This window comes from Oryctolagus cuniculus, chromosome 2 (genome assembly GCF_964237555.1).
Source record: "Oryctolagus cuniculus chromosome 2, mOryCun1.1, whole genome shotgun sequence".
Classification (NCBI taxonomy): domain Eukaryota; kingdom Metazoa; phylum Chordata; class Mammalia; order Lagomorpha; family Leporidae; genus Oryctolagus; species Oryctolagus cuniculus.
The window spans coordinates 155,986,614-156,007,578 of record NC_091433.1 but is presented as its reverse complement, the minus strand read 5'-3'; the positions used below and the strand labels follow the sequence as shown (position 1 = coordinate 156,007,578).

General features: G+C 46.0%; 1 protein-coding gene across 3 annotated transcripts in view; it reads left to right on the top strand.

The window, feature by feature from the left end:
- Window positions 1–13,876, top strand: part of SOCS5 (suppressor of cytokine signaling 5) — a 71,836-nt gene extending 57,960 nt beyond the window's left edge. For all 3 annotated transcript variants that reach the window (XM_008254440.4, XM_008254439.4, XM_008254441.4), the window contains exon 2: window positions 9,703–13,876. In XM_008254440.4, the coding sequence (XP_008252662.1) occupies window positions 9,715–11,325 (1,611 nt within the window). In that variant the 5' untranslated portion in view covers window positions 9,703–9,714 and the 3' untranslated portion in view covers window positions 11,326–13,876. The remainder of the gene's footprint in view (window positions 1–9,702) is intronic.
- Window positions 13,877–20,965: the final 7,089 nt, after the last annotated feature.

Here is a 20,965-nt window from a genome sequence, read left to right as displayed (position 1 = left end):
TTCCATTCTCTTATCAAGCTAAAGGTTTTTGTCCTATTTTTTAAAAAAATAAACTGGTTACATGATAATACATTAAACAAAAATTGAGCTGTGTAATGGTTTCTGGTTGTAGTTGTGCTTCTCTTTATATTTGTTTCCTTATATAACTAAGAAGTATAGTTATTTGCCTTTACCTCTTTTAGTATCCTCCTCAGATATCTTCCTAAAGAATAGTCTAACTTTGAGATAGTAAAGGTATTTTTTCCCTTAGGTGGTAAAGAAACTAGATCGGAAAAAGGGAAGCTGCCCTGAGTTTTTGTCTTTTTTGGATTCATTGCAAGCTGTCAAGTTACGTGAAGCCTGTTAGTTTTCTTTAAACCTGCACTGGACATAGGAGAGAGTAGTGCCGTAAAGTTTATAAATGGATGTTAAATGTATTCTAAGCATTGTAGATAAAAAGTAACATGAGAGTGTTCTATCAAAAAAGTTTGCATTTCCATCTTCAGAGTCCTTATGTTTCTTGTGATCGTTTGTTTGGGCTGCTGGAACTGTGAGGTGGTGATCCTTCCTGGAGAAGGAAGTGGTCCAGGCTCCACTTGCTCACCTGCCTGGGGAACTGAATGTTCTTTGTAACTTGTTAGCAAGATCACAGTGAGCACACTGTCACACAGCTCCCCACTCAGAGACTCTTTTCTGGTGTTTTGCTTTGTTGGGTTTTTGTTTGTTCTACCTGCCTCTGGATGTGATGGGCCTCCACCCCGGAGCTCTGGAGGCAGTGAGGGCAGTGCTGGTCAGCTGGTTAGCATGCCTAGGAAAGTGGCCTGGGTGGCCTGGCCGCAGGCCTTCCCGGGAGTGGGAGATGCAGAGCAGACTGACTCACCAGGACTCCCTCGCTCGTCATCAAGCAGCCTTGTTGCTCCTCGCGCTGAATGTACCTGACGCGAGTTACCCTTCAGGAGAAGGGCGAGTGTTGCTGTCCTTACGTGGAAAGGCTGAGGCGTGGAGCACTACACAGCGAGTGAGTGGTTCACTTTGATTTTAGGTCCTGCTACATCTAAAGCGTATGTTATTTGTGTTACACCACAGTTTGCCAGTAATGCTGGCCAGATAAGAAACATTTCAATGAATGGTATATTTGTTAGTGTATTACATAAGATGTTTTTTCCATAGAAAATGAAGCATAACTGACTAGGATTTTATGCTTCTCTAGTGTGCAGTATCTGTGGAGTAAAATTTAAATTGTGGCAGTGTTTTACAGACTGAAAAAGGAGTTTGAAGCCAAAAAAAGGGGGGGGGGGCGCCAGTGCTCCTGGACCTTGTCCAGTCCTGCACAGATTAGCTGTCCTTAGTTTATGCTGTAGATGAGCTGTGGCTTCAACTGCTGGGGAGCACTGGAATCCCCGTAGTGTTTCAGAAGTTCCAGTGATTAATGCAGCTCGCAGCCGGCCGGTGCTGTGCGCAGAAGAACTGAATGGGAGTGTCTTTCCAGAAAGAAAGGAAAGGCAAAGATGCTGGCTGCCGCTGGTTACCTGTTTAAAGCCTCTGTCTTTTGAGTGTTTCCTGTGAGCCATAGCCTTTATATATTTTTTTTAATCCTCACATCCAACTCATAAGATAGATATTATCCTGATTGTACCAAGAGGCTAATTTAGGTTCAGAAATACAAAGGAATACATTCTGAAGTGCTGAAGCTGGAATTCTCCCTCACCCCAGCCCCCGCGGGTTTGACTCTTGCCCATGCCCTTTCACTAAACTGCCCGAAGAAAAATATGGGCAGTATCTTTATGTGGAATTTAGACCTAGGAGTGGGGTTGGAAGTTAGAATTGTGTGGGTAAAATTTAAGAGATGGAAATTATTTTTTATTAGAAAATTAGTTTTTAATTGTTAGCTGGCCGGTGTATGTTGTTACAGAGTCTGTGAAACATTGTGACTTAGTTTTGCTTTGTATCCCCTTTCACTTTTGTTCTTCTTTCGGATGGACCACTGTGTACAGTGAGAAATGTAAGAGCTTCTTAAACTTGGTGCCTTGGAATTAGGCATATGATTTCAGACACATTCGGAACTATCATTTGGTTAAAAGCAGTCTCACAAAACAGAGCTTAGTCATGTGGATCTATTAGTTCCAGTCATATCAGAACATTTCTGTGCTGTAGGACCTACAGAAACAGATGGAGGGTCCGTGGGCGACCAGCACTGACACCAGAACACTCCCAGGAGCCCTGTGAGCAGGCCACTTCCTGCAGATTGTTCTGGTCAAAGGATTGCTTCTTTATAGCTAAATGGAATCGGACAGTGGTTTTCTTGTGTGTACATGCACTGGGTTTATCAGATTCTAATATTAAAAGTTATGCTGGATGTAAATAATAATTTGAGACATGTCCCACTTTTTATATGGTCACCAGTTCTTGAAACAATATAGAAATGAAGTATTCTTTGAGGTTTTAAAGAATTGATTAATAACGCCATTCAGACTTAGAGCTGTTAACATACGGTTTTAAAATTGATTCAAAAGAGGTAGAAAAGCTGAATTGGTTAATGATAATGGAAGTCCAGGTTTGTATTAATATGTCAGATATATCAGTTCCTGCACCTGTAAAATTGAGATAATGGTTGCTGGGGTTACTGGGAGAAGTAAAATGCTTATGTCAGTGCCTGGCACAAGCTTAGCACCCACCAATATATGTTGTCGTCACAGCCATTACCATCATCTTTCTTCTTTTCTTTCAAGATGAAGCTTTTCAGAGGTTTGTCTGTTTCAACCTCACTTCAAAGATCCTTAGATTTATTTATCATTTTAAAAAATGGAACTACTTGAAGTTTTTCTCTTTTATAAGTCTAATCCCATCTCTGACATAGCTAACAGAAAGGAAGGAAGAAAGGGAGGAAGGGCAGAAAATACATTTTACAAAAATAATCAGGGATACTGACACAGACATGAAAAAGTTTTTTAATTGTAAACGAAGATTATGTATAGCTTTTAGGGAACATATGGAAAGATAGTTGCCAGAATATTAACTGATTATCCCAGGTGGTAGGATTTCAGGTAGGGTTAGTTTTTTTAATATGCTTATGTAGTGCTCAGTTCTTCTATAATATGCATATATTTCATTTTTATAAGACATAGTTTTCAATGTTATGCTCTAGTGACCATCAGTATACCTTTATCTTTACGCACTTAAGGATTGCTTCTTATTGGTTCCCAAACAATTGAATAGTAATGTTTGGTGAGTGTACGATCAGATTTTAAAATGTATGCTGTGTCAGGGGCTGGCAAACTGGCTCATGTGCCAAATTTAGATGGCTACACTTATTTTTGTACAGTTCATTTTTAAATTATTTTAAGATTCAGAGTAAGGGAGCCGGTGCCGTGGTTCACATGGTTAATCCTCTACCTTGTGGCGCTGGCATCCCATATGGGCGCCGGGTTCTAGTCCCGGTTGCTCCTCATCCAGTCCAGCTCTCTGTTGTGGCCCGGGAAGGCAGTGGAGGATGGCCCAAGTGCTTGGGCCCTGCACCCCATGGGAGACCAGGAAGAAGCACCTGGCTCCTGGCTTCAGATCAGCGCAGCGCCAGCCGTAGCGGCCATTTGGGGGGTGAACCAACAGAAGAAAGACCTTTCTTTCTCTTTATCTCTCTCACTATCTAACTCTATCTGTCAAATAAATTTAAAAAATTTTAAAAAAAGGTTCAGAGTAATATTTTCTAATAGTAAAAATTATATGAAATCCTAATTTTGCTGACCTAAATAGTTTTGTTGACCTGTAGCGATGCTTACTTGTTACAGATCGTCTGTGGCTGCATTCAGGTTATGATGACAGTGTTTAGTAATTGCCACAGAGACCTATGCCCCACAAAATCTAAAATAACTTATTTACTATTCGGCCCTTTATAAAAATGCTTGCTAAGCCCTGTGTTACATTAGAGAATCCTATTTAGTTCACTGTTCTTTTGTTCTTTTTTTAATGCTGTCTTTAGAGTAACCATCTAGTCTAGAATATATAACTGCCACTTCAAAGAATAGGAACATTTTGGGAGCCGGTGCCGTGGCACAGTGGGTTAAGCCACTGCCGCCTGCTGTGCCAGCATCCTTTATGGGCGCTGGTTCAAGTCCTGGCTGCTCCACTTCCAGTCCAGCTCCCTTCTAATGTACCTGGGAAAACAGCAGAAGATGGCCCAAGTCCTTGGGCCCCTGCGCCCACATGAGAGACCCAGAAGAAGCTCCTGGCTCCTGGCTTCAGCCCAGCCCAGTCCCAGTTGTTGCAGTCCTTGCCACCACCCCCCCCCCCCGTGTGTATATGTGTGTGTCCCCTCTCTCTCTCTAACTCTGCCTTTCAAATCAATAAAATAAATCTTAATAAAAAGGAGCATTCTGGTAAATATCACTCAATTACCAAAAAGAAAAACAACCAAATATTTATTTCTCATTTTCTGATTAGTCTAATTTTCAGTTTTGAATTCCTCATTTACCTAAGAGTTACCAGAACTTTTTCATTTTCCTTAGATTTTTTTGTTTAGTACTTGATTGTTAATTCCTATTGTGGTAAAAATGTAGCCTATATAGTTTTAAAAATGTTACTGTACATGGTATTGTGTACAGAAAAGATGGTATAAAATTCTAAGTGTAGTCTAAAAATAGTTAAACATCAGAAACCACATACCCATCCTTAATGCCTTGCCTAGTTCTCTCCCCCCCTACTAACAGGCAGCCCCTCTGCTGTGTATATTTTTGTTATATATGGAGGTATACTTTTTTAAAAATAAAAGATGTATTTATTTTGTTTGAAAGGCAGAGTTACAGAGAGAGAGAGAGAGAGAAATCTTCCATCTGCTCGTTCACTCCCCAAATAGCTACAATGGCCAGAGATGGGCCAGACTGAAGCCAAGAGCCAAGAGCTTCTTCTGGGTCTCCCATGTGGGTGCAGAGGCCCAAGCACTTGGGCATCTTCCAGTGCTTTCCCAGATGCATTATCAGGGAGCTGGATTGGAAGCAGAGCAACTGGGACTTGAACCATTGCCCATATGGGATGCTGGCGCTGCAGGTGGAGGTTTAACCTTGTATACCACAGTGCCCCCCCCTTCACTCATTCATTCATTCATTTATTTTTAAGACTGATTTATTTGAAAGGCAGAGATGCAGAGAGAGATCTTCCATCTGCTGATTCATTCTCAAAATGGCTGCAACAGCTGGGCCTGGGCCAGGCCAGAGCCAGGAGCCGGGAGCTTCTTCTGGGTCTCCCACATGGGCGCAACAGCCCAAGAACTTAGGCCATCTTCCACTGCTTTCCCAGGCACATTAGCAGAGAACTGGATCAGAAATAGAATAGCCAGGATTGGAACAAGTGCCCATATGGGGCACTGGCACTGCAGGCAGAGGCTTAAACCTTCTACACTGCAGCACCGGCCCTTATTTATTTATTAATTTAAAGGTATTGTGTGGGCCGGCGCCACGGCTCACTAGGCTAATCCTCCACCTTGAGGCGCCGGCACACCAGGTTCTAGTCCCAGTCGGGGCACCGGATTCTGTCCCGATTGCCCCTCTTCCAGGCCAGCTCTCTGCTGTGGCCCGGGAGTGCAGTGGAGGATGGCCCAAGTGATTGGGCCCTGCACCCCATGGGAGACCAGGAGGAAGTACCTGGCTCCTGCCATCGGATCAGCACAGTGCGCCAGCCGCAGCACACCAGCTGTGGCGGCCACTGGAGGGTGAACCAACGGCAAAGGAAGACCTTTCTCTCTGTCTCTCTCTCTCACTGTCCACTCTGCCTGTCAAAAAAAAAGAAAGGAAGGAAGGAAGGAAGGAGGGTAGGAAGGTACAGTGTGAGAGAGACGGAAATATAGAGAGAAGCAGAATGAACCATCTGCTGGTTCATCCCCCAAATGGCTGTCGGCTGGAGTGGGCCAGGTTGTTGCCAGGAGCCAAGAAACTCCATCTGACCCTCCCATGTGGGTGGCCAGGGGTCCAACTTGGACCCCCCTCCACTGCTTTCCCAGGCACATGGGCAAGGAGCTGGATTCGATGCAGAGCAGCCGGCACTCAAAAGAGTCCTCTGATGGGGAATGTGGGTCACGCAAGGGATGCCGTAATCTTCTGCACCTCAGTGCTGCCGCACCCAACCCTGCTAACACACACACGTACACGCACACACATACACACACACGCACAGACATGCACATATACACGTACACACACATACACATGTACACACTTACACATACTCATACACGTACACACATGCACACGCATGTACACGCCCACGTGCACACACACAGACGCGCACACATGCACATGCACACACATCCCAAGTTTGGGCTTTTAAATAGAACAGTTTAGACTCTTCTGATGCACTGAGTCTAGAATCTTTATAGATCTTTGCAGGATTTTTTTCTCTTTTTCAGTTTTGATCTATTTTCTTGCCTACACATAATTCAGCAAGAATATTTACTTCTTGGTCCGACTTCCCACTCCCACGTAGATTAATGAATATTTAATAAAATCACATAGTGAATATGGCTTGAACAGGTTTAGAACCCAACATAACTAACTTTGTAAGGCTGGAACTTCACAGTCTGGATGTGCTTCGATCAGCCTTTTTCTGAGTGGGCATGTACATGGGCTACTGTGTTAACATATTGTGGACATTGCAGTAAGGGTAGCTCTGAGGTTGAAGAACCAGTGCCCTCAGAAAGCAAGGCAGGAACAGTGAAGTCCTACCCGACTCCTCGCGCCTGTCCTCCTTTACCCAGGCCAGGGCACTGTGGTTCTTGGAGTTTGGAGAAACTTAATCTGAGAGATTCGGTCACAGCTGAAGTTGGGACACCTTTTGAAAAACAAGGACTAAGTTACAACCTGAATATTAAGATTCAAACCCCCCTTTCCCTCTCCACTAGACGGGAGGATAGAGCATTACACTGAGATAATGCATACACCGAAAGACGGTGGGTTGTTACTATCATGTGAAACTCAACCCAGCCAGTTGACAAGTCCCACTCATGCAGACAGAGCTGCTAACCAACACTGTAGTGGTAACGGACAGCCAGGGATCATTAGACACTTGTAGAAAATGCAAAATAGAGGCCTAAGGAAAGAACCAAGCAGAAAAAGAATACCAAGAAGAAACAGAAACATCTAGGTGTTGGAAGAAAACATTTTAAAAGCTTATATCTTCCGAAAAATAAGATACTAGATCCAAGACACTAGACTAGGATGCTATTAAAAGTAATGTTTAGAGAACAGGAAAAAAAAGTGTCAGGAAGTTGAAATTGTGAAGAGAAAATGGTGACTGCAATAAGTGTTGGAAAGTGAAGCTAAAGAAATTAACAAAAGTAGAAAAGGAAGAGAAATGCAGAATAGCAGATAATCAACAGAGGGCTCTCAGAGGCCTGGTGCTGTGGGAAAGGACTTGGGCAGTGCGGCCAGAGCACTGAGAGGACCCCGCACAGGGAGTGCAGAGGGCCCGCCCTGCGGAGAAGCAGCCGTGGCCACTTCTCAGAAGCTGGAAGCACGTCCTATATAGGAGACTGGAGGAGTGAGAGAGAGGACTGCGGTAGCTGCATGAGAAGCTGGAGACAGGGAAGGCGCTTAGAATTCTGAGGCTAAAGTATCCCCAGCCTAGATTTTTATTCTGAAAAAGTGAGCATCCTGGGGGTGAAGAGCATCCCCAGGAGAGAAGCAGAGTCGCTGGAGTGACGGCGAAGCGGTCACGGGACAGCATTGTGTAAGCAGGGGCTGACTTTTTTGAAGGTGGTTTTACATTTTGCTGAAGAATTTGAGAAAGAATGTAACAGATACAGAGAAAACCAAGAAAACAGCATAAAGGCAATCACTCTAGGAAAACAGTTGTACAAGAAAGGAAAAATGGCTCAACTATACTTGGTCAAAATGATAATTACCAGTTTGGCCCAAAAATGAGTGTTAACTGAGAACAGGGAAGGATACGGGGAAATTGATGTTGATGCTATGATTTAAAAACAAACAAAAACTACCATCTTCCTTAGTATGAAGTCAGTAGATAGTGTCTAGAGCTGAAAAATGAGCATAGTAACATGACCATGCTATCTAGAAATGGCAAAGACAGTATCAGCAGAAACAGCCAAAAAAATATAATTTCCTTGAATCCCTTAGGGTGGGAATCAAGGATAGAAAAGGGTATGGCAGACAGTGCTATTTTTTTTATTAGAATCCTTGAATTAAGTAAAAATAAAAATCAGTCTTAAATGAGAAGAAAGAAACTAGAAGAGTGAAAGAGAACATCAACAGAACAATGTAGTCACCAGCAGCATGGCGGGAATTAGACTGTGTAAGCAGAACAATGCTGCGTGGCCCTGGAGCCAGGAACTCCCATCTGGGTCTCCCATGTGGTGCAGTCATCAGCTACTTTCCCCTGGGCATTAGCAGGGCGCTGGATTGGAAGAGGAACAGCCAGACTCACCAAACTGGAGCTCTACTACGGGATCTGGCACGCTGTGCCCCAGTGCTGGCTGGATCTTGTCTTTATTAGAATCATACGTGAGGCACATATAAGTTTGCATGCTAGTTGGTATCTGTTCTAATAAAAATCTATCAGATGGAACAGCTAGGTCTTATGACATTCTTATCTCAGAATATCCTGCCGCATCCCTCTTGCAAAATCAGCCTTTTTTGAGGCTGACACCACTTGAACTTAACATGCCGTTATCATTTATTATTCTTAAATTAAGATTTCAGTTTCTTGCACATGTTTTATTCTCTGTGCTTCTCTTAACCCTTGTCAGCTTGTTGGAAATATGAGAATTTGACAAAGGAAATTAGTCAAAATTGTAAAAAGATCAGTTCTTATGACTCTCCCCAGTATAAAAAAATACTCAAGTAGTTTTCCAGTAAACTGTGAATAGTAGTGCGTAATGATGGCGTGGTAGGCTAAGCCTCTGCCTGCAGTGCCCACATTCCATATGGACACCAATTTGTGTCCCAGCTGCTCCTCTTCTGATCCAGCTCTCTACCATGGCCTAGAGGAGCAATAGAAGATGGCCCAAGTGCTTGGGCCCTTGGACCCATGTGGGAGACCTGGAGGAAGTTCCTGGCTCCTGACTTCCAATTGGCCCAGCCCTGGCTGTTGTGGCCAACTGGGAGTGAACCATCGGATGGAAGACCTCTCTCTGTCTCTCGTTCTCTGTAACTCTGCCTCTCAAATAAATAAATAAAAATAATTTTAGAGATTTATTTATTTATTTGAAAGAGTTACACAGAGAGAGAAGGAGAGACAGAGAGAAAGAGATCTTCCATCTGCTGGTTCACTCCCCAATTGTCCACAATGGCCGAGCTGCACCGATCCAAAGCCAGGAGCCAGGAGCTTCCCCTGGGTCTTCCCATGTGGGGTGCAGGGATGTTACACAAATGTGGCCCTGATTATTTTGACAGTCAAATACAGATGCATTTCAACAGTACATAACCTATTTTCCCTTTGTAATACTTGAGGCGTCCGTTGAGAGGACGCAAGAATGCCTGATGATGAAATCGGGTCACTGCAAGGGTAAAAGCAGCAGCACAGTCGCGAGGTCTGTCTCCTTCACCTGGGCCTGCGGGGAGGGGCAGCGAGGACTGGCCCGGCTTGCTCTCAGGCAGTGCCCCTTCGGGCCTGGGGCTCGCCGCCTCCTCCAGGGAGGGCCATGCGCCCTGGAGGGGACTGGCTCTGCCTTCAGCACGTGTTCCTCCACGCATTGATGTCCGTTTCCTGTTTTGTCTTTAGGTCTCCTAATCCATGGATAAGGTGGGGAAGATGTGGAATAACTTCAAATACCGCTGTCAGAATCTCTTCAGCCATGAGGGAGCGAGCCGCAGTGACCATGTGGACATGAACTCCAACAGGTGTCTGTCGGTCAAAGAGAAGGGCCTCGGCGCCGGAGAGCCCGCTCCTCAGCAACAGAGCAGCCCCCTACGGGAAAATGTCGCCTTACAACTGGGACTGAGCCCCGCAAAGGGCTCTGCCCGGAGAAGCCAGAACTGTGCAGCGGAGATCCCGCAGATAGTTGAAATAAGCATCGAGAAGGAGAACGAGGCGTGCGCGGCCGCCGGGACGAGGCTTGCGCGCAGAGATTCCTACTCGCGGCACGCCCCGTGGGGAGGGAAGAAGAAACATTCCTGTTCCACCAAGACCCAGAGCTCGCTGGAGAGCGACAAAAAGGTCGGGCGGACTCGGGGCGGGCTCCCGAGGCGAGAGCGGCGCTGCGGGCTGAGCGCGGGGCACGACGCCGACGGCGTGTCCGGCAGGGCCTTGGGGAGCCGCTCGCTGAGACAGAGGCTGCAGGACACCGTGGGCCTGTGCTTCCCCGTGAGAACGGACCACAAGCAGCCAAAGCCCCTCTTTTCCAACAAAAGGAAGATCCATCTCTCTGAACTCATGCTTGAAAAGTGCCCTTTCCCAGCGGGCTCCGACCTAGCGCAGAAGTGGCACCTGATCAAACAGCACACGGCGCCTGTGAGCCCGCACTCCGCCCTCTTTGATACCTTCGATCCGTCTTTGGTTTCTACAGAAGACGAGGAAGACCGGCTTCGAGAGAGACGACGACTCAGCATCGAAGAAGGGGTGGACCCCCCTCCCAATGCCCAGATCCACACCTTCGAGGCTACGGCACAGGTGAATCCGTTGTACAAACTGGGACCAAAGCTAGCTCCTGGGATGACTGAAGTGAGCGGGGACGGCCCTGCAGCGCCGCAGGCCAGCTGCGACCCGGAAGAGGACACCACCACCCTGTGCTTGCAGTCTCGCAGGCAGAAGCAGCGTCAGGTGTCTGGGGACAGCCACGCCCACGTGAGCAGGCAGGGCGCCTGGAAGGTGCACACCCAGATCGATTACATACACTGCCTCGTGCCCGACCTGCTTCAGATTACAGGGAATCCCTGCTACTGGGGCGTGATGGACCGCTACGAGGCAGAGGCGCTGCTCGAAGGGAAGCCGGAAGGCACGTTCTTGCTCAGGGACTCGGCGCAGGAGGACTACCTCTTCTCCGTGAGCTTCCGCCGCTACAACCGCTCCCTGCACGCCCGCATCGAGCAGTGGAACCACAACTTCAGTTTCGATGCCCACGACCCGTGCGTGTTTCACTCCTCCACTGTAACAGGACTTCTAGAACATTACAAAGATCCCAGCTCCTGCATGTTTTTTGAACCATTGCTGACGATCTCCCTCAATAGGACTTTCCCTTTCAGCCTGCAGTACATCTGCCGGGCGGTGATCTGCAGGTGCACCACGTATGATGGCATCGATGGGCTCCCTTTACCGTCCATGTTGCAGGATTTTTTAAAAGAGTATCATTATAAACAGAAAGTTAGGGTCCGCTGGTTAGAACGAGAGCCAGTTAAGGCGAAGTAAGCCCACCTGTTCCCCCAGGGCGTTCGCTAGGCCTGCTTCCGTGTGCGTCTCGCAGTAGGGCTGTGACCAGCGCAGGATCGGTGCCAGGTGCTCCCACACGGTGTGTAGACGTAGCTTTAGCTTCTGTCAGATGCCGTCTGCTGTTGCTCAGATAGGCGCGGTGCCTGTTGAAACAGCAGAGGATCCAGCTACAGGTGTTCAGTAAGGTTACAAAAACTTTTTGCTGATTTAGCTAACAGGTTGGGTTTTTAATGGCTGTAGTAATTGAGGGAGGCAACTCTGGGGCATTTGCTATGAAGAATTCTATTTCTTACTGAAGAACAAATTATTAATATTGGATGAGTATTTCAACAGTGTGACTAATGTTTGAAATTATTTTTTCTAAGAGTTTTTCTATAACCTTCCAAAAGTAGTGATGTTTGTAGTTACTATAAGTCAAGCTTTGGAAGTCCAACAAAATAAAAAAAAAACCTGCCTTCCTTTTAGAAAAAAAAAAAATGCAATTTTCTGGCCACAAGGGCATAGTGCAGTTCACTTAGGTGTTGATGTAGTTAATAGTCAGTTTCCTTTTATCATCTGCAAAAGGTACTGCTAAGTAAACCAGGTTTTCTAAATAGTTATTCTTAAAATTTCAGACTTAGAAAGTTAGTAGTAGAATTTTGTTTAAAGGCCCTAGGTATGACTTTTTGAATGAGTGCTCTGACTTAAAACAGGCGTTTGGCATAGCTGCTGCAGTGTGCTCCTGCATGTGATCCTAACATTTTAAGTTGACATACGCAGTCTAATATTTGTTTCCTTAAAAAGCTGGATCTTCTCCGATGCCCACGATAAGTTTGTGAACCATGAAGAAAATGAGAGTAGAAGATGCCCAAACAAGTCAGAATAGTCACTACCGTGGTTGCTGGTGTTGAGAGACTATGGTTAAACTGTAATTAATAATTTGGATGGCAGTATTTATCTCTTTGTTGTAAACTCTCATAGCTGAATTGCTTAAGTATAATTTATAGGATTTCAGTGCAGTTAATTCTTAATGGAAAAATCTGAAACCTACATTGCCGATTGAAAAGGTACTGTACAACCGTTGTATCTGTAAATAACTTTACTTGGCACCTTTTCATCACTTAGAATAGTACGTAATACAACTTGAGTGAGCTCCTTTGGAAGTAATACCAAGTTCTAGTGTTTGCTTCTTAGTATCGAACTGAATTTCCAGTTCTGTCCTAGACATTTTGCACTAAAGTAGCCGAGTCCATTTTTGTGTCTTTCTGTTGGTGTGCTCTGGCCTCCGGTGAGCGCTCCCTGGCTCCTCACCAGCCGCTGCAGAGAGGTGTTCTGCATCCCTCAGGCTGCTGCCAAGGCTACAAGAGAGAAGGCGCAGCTGTATGCAACTCGAACCTTTTGACTGCTGATGTGTGTTTCTGCTTGCCGTGCCTTGTTAGGGCTGCTTCCTTGTGCTAATAAAGTATGTTTGGTGTTCTCCTTGTAGATCTGCTGTTTTATACATTTGCAACAGTGTGTCCTGTACATGGAATGGTTTGGGGTTTTTTAAAATAAGCATTACCTGACAAACTACTACAGTTAATGCGGAGTTACTGTACAGTCTGATACTGACTTATCAGAATAAGCTGAGTCTAAATTCGATGCTCCACAGCTCTCCAGTCATAATCGTATATGCTGTGGGGCAGTGTCTGTAGTTGCTGCAGATTACTCTACAGCTGAGGTCATTACCAAAAATTAGCAGAGAAAGAATACACCTATTGATTTCTCTACAGGAAGTGAAAAACTGAAGCTACCAATGACGTATCATAGTCAGTGATTATCTGTAGTGTCCCACTGCATCAGAAACAGGTTAAACAAGGTCTTGTGAACTAATAGTACATCACCATTTATTGGTGGTTTGGGGACCATCGTAATCGATAATAAATGCCCAAAATGTAGAACTTTAACCAAAGACTTGTCCATTTTATCAAAGAATGGGGATTGAGGGGACTTAGAATTTCTGTATTTCTAGTAGAAGTCCCTGAACAACATATACCAAAGTGATTGAGAACTTCATCCAAACCTACTTTAAAGCATTATGTGCAATGAAGTTGTTATGACATAATTATGTTGCATAATTGTTGGGTCCGTTTTCTTGAGCTTATATTGTACCTGGAAAACAAACCTCTTGGGGGAAAAGTCGCCCATGCTGATTTACTGGAAAAGGACTATATATGCAAGCAAGATCGGGTTGGAGAGAGGTCACTTGAAACTCCAAGAAAGCACTTGATGTTTTTATATGCTTGTAGCAAATTGATGTTCTAACTAGTTTTATAGAAAGTATTAATGCTTTTATGTATTACAGAACTTTCATATGTTACATGGAAATTGTTTTAAATGTGTAACTATATGAGTTCATGTAAGCATGTATACACTGTGCTAAGTCACTTATGTTTCAGTTTGTGTATAATATTAATATGCAACTTCTGGTTTAAATTTTTTCTTAAAATATTAGTGGCTTACATTTTAAAAAAAGAAAAATCACCAGCATGAAATTACACATAAATCTATATTCACTGTGTCTTTTTCTGAATCCATTGTAGCAAATTTGTGTGTATGTGGTCCTTTTGAAGTACGTTTTAATACAAACCAGGAAATTCTTTAGAGGTTGGGACATATCTTTATAGTAAAATAGTTAACCCAAGGAAAGGTTGGTTTATTAATATCCATTCTCGGTCATTCATTCCCTTCTCACAAACACACACTCCTCTTTTCTTCCTCCCCATCTGTGCGTACATGTGTATTTGTGTATGTACACATATACATTTATACATATGTACACATACACATATGTGGAGTTAATATTATTTTAGGTAATTCTGTCATCTGATTTTAAATCATTTAGAGTTCTTATTCTATAGATCCCACTTGAGTATCCTTGTACCTTTAAAATTTTGTTATCTGCACATAAGGTTTAGCCTTGCAGCTGCAGTCTCCTTTGCAGTAGTCACCTTTATATACAGAAGTCATTGGTGTTTTCTTTCTTGGTTCAAATAAGTGACTAAGAGTCGTAACCCTTAGACAAAAATTGAACCCAAATAATAATTCTCCACAAACCACTCTCTGTTCTTGTCTTTTGAAAGCCTTATTCCATAAAAACTGAAATTTGATTTCTAAGCTTTGTTTTACAGCGAAATAGAAGACTTATATAAACTTTTTGTTTGACATTTTGATCTGGTTGTTATTCATTTTCATCCCTAAGCTTTCTTAAAATTTTAATTTTTTTAAAAGATTATTTATTTGAGAGGCAGAGTTACAGAGAGAGGGAAAGAGAGAACTCTTCCATCTTGTGGTTTACTCTCCAAATGGCCACAATGGCCGGAGCTGAGCGGATCCAGAGCCAGCAGCCTCCTCCAGGTCTCTCACGCAGGTGCAGGGGCCCAAGCACTTGGGCCATCCTCCACTGCGTTCCCAGGCCACAGCAGAGAGCTGGATTGGAAGAGGAGCAGCTGGGACACAAAGCAGCACCCATACGGGATGCTGGTGCCACAGGGAGACGCTTAGCCCACTATGCCCCAGCGCTGGCCCCTAAAATTCTTACACAAACAGCGAGAATTGCCCTTTGCTGGAGGCAGAGCCTATGAATGCCCTGCCCTCTGTCCTGTTCTTCCTGGGATCACCCAGGTCTGCCTGTGGCTGTGTTAGCAGAGGGCAGGCACTCCAGGTCGTGCTCTTGTCCCACACACCAGCACATACAGTTTTACTTGCATGAAATTAAATAAACATGTATCAGATGCGCTGACATGAGTGAGAAAGTTGCCAAAGAGAACAATCCCGCTTTCCGTGTGTATGTAAAAAAAATACCCGGATATGAGACTAGGGTTTCATTTCATGATTTTGCAACAAATGATAACAGAACATGGTTTTTGTTTTTAAGAATTTTAAAATTTATTTGCAAGAGTTACAGCCAGACCTGGCTCCTGCCATCGGATCAGCGCGGTGCGCCGGCTGCAGCGTGCCGGCCGCGCCGGCCATTGGAGGGTGAACCAACGGCAAAGGAAGACCTTTCTCTCTGTCTCTCTCTCTCACTGTCCACTCTGCCTATCAAAAAAAAAAAAAAAAAAAAAAAAAAACAGCCAGAGAGAAGTAGAGAGAGAGAGAGAGAGGTCTTCCATCCTCTGGTTCACTCTGCAGCAGCCGGGGCTCGGCCTGGCTGAAGCCAGGAGCCATGAGCTTCTTCCAGGTCTCAGGTGGGAGCAGGGGCCCGAGTACTTGCTGCTTTCTTTCCCAGACACATCAGCAGGGAGCTGGTGTCATAGGCGGCATCTTAACCTGCTATGCCACAACGCCAGTCCAGAACATGGCTTTTTAAAAAGGATGCTCTAAGGAGGTTTGGACTGGGATTTGTGTGCGGGGCCGCTGGTAAGCTGTGTGGGCTGGTGGAGGACTGGCAGAGCGTGGGTGAGCAGCCCTCCTCGTGCCCGGGGAGCTTGATTGATCACTATGTAGTCTCTTCCAGATACTCATTCAGCAAATACTCGTGAAGACCCGTGTGCCAGCCACATTCCAGGGAGAGGGTCTGTGCTGGGTAGCAAACAAAGCCACTCGCATCTAAACCCAAAGGGCAGGATGGCCACAGAGATTTTACATGGGATTAACTATCTGGAGAAAAATAATTACAGCAGCATTTATCTAGTGTTCTAGTTTGTCAACTCAGGTTCTGTATCAGTTTTGGGGTTTTTTGTTTTTTGGTTTTTGTTGTTGTTGTTTGTTGTTGTTTTGGAAAGGCAGAGACAAAAAGAAATATCCCATTTCCCCAGACACCCACAATAGGCATAACTGGGCCAGGCTGAAGCCAGGAGCCAAGAACACTATCCAGGTTTCCCTCATGGGTAGCAGGGACCCAGCCACTTGAGCCATTACCTGCTGCCTGCCAGGGTGTACATTAGCTGGAAGCTGGAACTTAAACCCCGGCACTCTAATATGGGATGTGGGTATCCCAAGCAACATCGCAACTGCTACACCAATGTTCCTCTGTTTAAAAGAAAAAAATTTATTTGGGAGGCAGAGAAAGAGAATGCTCCCACCTGCTGGTCCTTTTTTTTTTTTTTTTTTTTTTTTTTTTTTTTTAATTTTTGACAGAGTGGACAGTGAGAGAGAGAGAGAGAGAAAGGTCTTCCTTTTGCCGTTGGTTCACCCACCAATGGCTGCCGCGGCTGGCGCCCTGCGGCCAGCGCACCGCACTGATCCGATGGCAGGAGCCAGGAGCCAGGTGCTTTTCCTGGTCTCCCATGGGGTGCAGGGCCCAAGCACCTGGGCCATCCTCCACTGCACTCCCTGGCCACAGCAGAGAGCTGGCCTGCAAGAGGGGCAACCGGGACAGAATCCGGCGCCCCGACCAGGACTAGAACCCGGTGTGCCGGCGCCGCTAGGCGGAGGATTAGCCTATTGAGCCGCGGCGCCGGCCTTTTTTTTTTTAATTTTTGACAGTGGACAGTGAGAGAGAGAGAGAGAGAGAAAGGTCTTCCTTTGCCGTTGGTTCACCCTCCAATGGCCGCCCCGGCCAGCGTGGTGCGGCCGGCGCATCGCACTGATCCGAAGCCAGGAGCCAGGTGCTTCTCCTGGTCTCCCATGGGGTGCAGGGCCCAAGCACTTGAGCCATCCTCCACTGCCTTCCCGGGCCACAACAGAGAGCTGGCCTGGAAGAGGAGCAACCGGGACAGAATCCAGCGCCCCGACTGGGACTAGAACCCGGTGTGCCGGCGCCGCTAGGTAGAGGATTAGCCTAGTGAGCTGCGGCGCTGGCTGCTGGTTTATTTTCCCAAATGCTCACAACAGCCTTGGGGTTGAAGCTGGGAGCCTGGAACTCAATCCCATGTGACCTAACTACTTGAACCATCAGCTGCCGCCCCCAGGGATGTGTATCGGCAGGAAGCTGGAACCGGGAGCAGAGCTGGGACGCCAGCTCAGGTGCTCTTACATGGAATGCAGTGTCTCAAACAGCAGCCTGGCAGCATGTGATGTTCCCTTTGATGATTTTCCAGGGCGTTTTCTGATTAAAAGATCAAACTTTATTTTATTTTTTGACAGGCAGAGTTAGAGAGAGAGAGAAAGGTCTTCCTTCTGTTGGTTCACCCCCCAAATGGCCGCTACAACCGGCGCGCCGCGCCGATCTGAAGCCAGGACCCAGGTGCTTCTCCTGGTCTCCCTTGGGGTGCAGGGCCCAAGGACTTGGGCCATCCTCCACTGCACTCCCTGGCCACAGCAGAGAGCTGGCCTGGAAGAGGGGCAACCGGGACAGAATCCAGCGCCCCGACCGGGACTAGAACCCAGGGTGCCGGCGCTGTAGGCGGAGGATTAGCCTAGTGAGCCACAGCGCTGGCCAAGATCAAACTTTAAACACGTAGCTGATTAAGAACGAAGGAAGTGCAGGCTTGGAGCCACTTTGAGGAGTTTCCACGCAGACTTGCTCCGCACGGAGCTCGCCTGAGTCGGCATGGACCTGCATCTCTGGCTCCCTTCACTCTGAGGCAGGCCATTCAGCAGTTGGACAAAAGGTTGCAGAGGCCCAGTTACTGAGAGTTTTTGAAGTAAGATTTCAGTAGAAGGTGAGGTGCCTCATTTCTTGAGTTTATAAGCGGTGAAGACACGGGCCAATGAGAATATATAGAAACAGACCAAATTGTCAAACTAAAAACTGGTTGTGTTCCTGATAAGGAAAACAAGAAGTGACGGCAAGTGGAGCCAGTGTGGTTTCGGAAGGTGTCTTAAGTTTGTTTCATAACGAAAGTTTAACTTAGCAGATTAGGTAGAGAGGCCAGGTGCTAGAAGTATGGTGTACTGACAGATGTTCATGTAAAAGTGGAATTAAAAGATTTTTTTCACAAAAAAACTTTTATATTTGAGAAAGAGCTCCCATCTGCTGGTTCACTCCCCAGATGCCCACAACAGCCAGGGCTGGGCCAAGTGAGGCAGGAGGCGGAGGCTCCATCCAGGTCTCCCATGTGGAAGGCAGGAACCCACCCACTTGAGCTGAGCCGTCACCTGCTGGAGCCAGGAGCCAGAGCAGGGTGCTGCGATGGGGAGTACAGGCTGTCTAACAGCATTCTTCACTGCTAAGCAAAACAGTCACAAGATTGCCTTGGTACAAAAAAAAAAAACCTTGAAATTCATGCATAGTTCTTTGGTGGTAGGCATCTTCCATGAGCCTTTGAAAATCCCTCCTATGCATATATTTCAGAAATCTTCTGTACCAAAACATTTTTAAATTCCATTTTGCACAAACCTCCTGAGGTGCCCCGGAATGGCAGTACCAGGTAGCAACTGGAGAGGGGCAGGACTGAGGAGGGGGAAGCGCGGGCTGGGCTGCGCTGCACAGACTGACCCAGGAGGAAGCAAGAAGAATCAGAAGTCACAGCAGCGGCTCTGAGACTCCGGCCGGCCGGGAGAAGCTGGAGTCAGGAAGTGTGAAGTTTGCCGAGGTCAGGTTGATGGCGCCGGGGTGAACCCAAGGAGCACATTGGAGAAGTTGCCAAAGACATCAGTGCCGCAGTTCGGAGCTAGGGAAAGCAAGTCGTTCGCTTGCCTGGAAGATTCCTCGTTAAATGTGCCGGTTTCTCCAAATGTAAGCAAATCAGAAAGCCGAACTGTGTCTCCCATTTAATACAAGCGTGTGTTTTACCTGTTGTTAAGTCAAACTCACCGTATTTAAAACAGTTTTGTAAAACACATTTGCAAGGCAAAAAATAAACAAATAAATAAATGCTGCTCTTAGCCTTACTTACACAGAGAGGACCGGAAACTCGGGTCATGTATAAACAGCAACAAGGCAAGCTTTATTTGACAAAAGTACTCAGAAAGGGCAGCAAAAATAAGGTTTAAGAGGGAGTCACTGAATTTAACCCCCAAAAGGCTACTATGCAATTGAGGTTTTCTCAATTTTTTTTTAGTAAGTGTGAAAACTGTGTTGAGTTTTATTGTTTGATAGTACCAGATCTGGAAACAGTATCACAGCCTAACTCTAGGTATTTACTGTCCCTTTACCAAAAACCCAAGATTTTAGAGTATTTTTTTAACAGTGTAAATCTATCATTACACTTAAAAGTTTAATCTTTCTCTTTTTTTAAAAGATGTGTTTATTTGAGAGGTAGAGTTACAGACAGAGAGAGGGAGAGACAGAGCGGGTTTTCTCTCCAAATGGCTGCAACAGCCAGAGCTGGGCCGATCCGAAGCCAGGAGCCAGGAGCTTCTTCCGGGTCTCCCAAGTGGGTGCAGGGGCCCAAGGACTTGGGCCATCCACTGCTTTTCCAGGCCATAGCAGAGAGCTGGATTGGAAGTGGAGCCGCTGGGACACAATGCGGAGCCCATATGCAGGGAGAGTTTCAGGGCCCCACAGACAAACCATATGTAGCCTGCTGCAGCAGGGGGACTAGCACACAGTACCTAAGGTCACCTGAGCTGCCTGGGTCTCCTCCTCCACTAGTCTTTGATCCCAGGCACAGAGAGGTCAAGTAACTTGTCCAAGGACACAGAGAGGAAGAATATCTGCTGGATTTCAAGCAGGCCTGAGGCCTGAGCCTGAACCCTTATCTAATGTGTTTTCAGGATCCTAATTTTGTCAAGCAAATTAATGTTTCTTCCAGGCCTTTGTTCTCTTTTATAGTGTTTCTAGGTAACAATAGATTGTAAATAATGGGTAAATATAGATTCTAAACCCTTGGCAAATACGTTGAAAGAACAGGCCACTGGGCCACTGCGACCTTCTCTGGGGAGCCACCTGGTGCTGCTCTGCCCAGCCCCCAGCGCACACACCCACACACCCCGCCACCACAGCCATCTTTCCAGTGCTCCAGTCACCAGCGTCTCTCCGCCTTCCTCATAGGAAGATTCTGTTCCTTACAGCCAGGCTGAAGTGTCGCCTCCTCCGAGCTCCCGCACGGCGTTTAAAGGGGCTTCCCTTCCCCGTTCTTCTGTCTGTCTGTCCTGCTTTGTGTTCTGCCTAGTCTCTACTAGGAAGACTTGGAAATCTTTTGTTCATCTGGGCTTCTAAGTGTGACTCTCCCACTTTTAAGCTAATCTCTGAGACAGAGACCATGTCTGTCTTGTTCACTGTTTTATCTTCAGTGCTGGGTTGGTGTTTGGTACAGAATAGGTATTTAGTATTTGTTAAATGGGTCAGTGAATTAATAATCCATTTACTTATATTATTGCTCCATTCTGTCAACATGAAAAAGTCATGAATATCTTATTGCATGTCCTTAAAAATAATTTATTTGTTTGAAAGGCCAAGCTACAGAGAGAGAGAGAGAGAGAGAGAGAGAGAGAGAGAGGTCTTCCATCCGATGGTTCACTCCCCAATTGGCCGCAATGGCCGGAGCCACGCCAGTCCAAAGCCAGGAGTCAGGACCTTCTTCCAGGTCTCCCATGCAGGCACAGGGGCCCAAGGACTTGGGCCATCTTCCACTGCTATCCCAGGCCATAGCAGAGAGCCAGATCAAAAGAGGAGCAGCCAGGACTAGAACCGGCACCCATATGGGATGCCGGCGCTTCAGGCCAGGGTGTTAACTTGCTGCGCCACAGTGTCGGGCCCCGAAGATTTTTTTTAATTATTCATTTTTTCGAAGTTCTTTATGTAGCTTCTTGTATGATCCAATACAAAAGG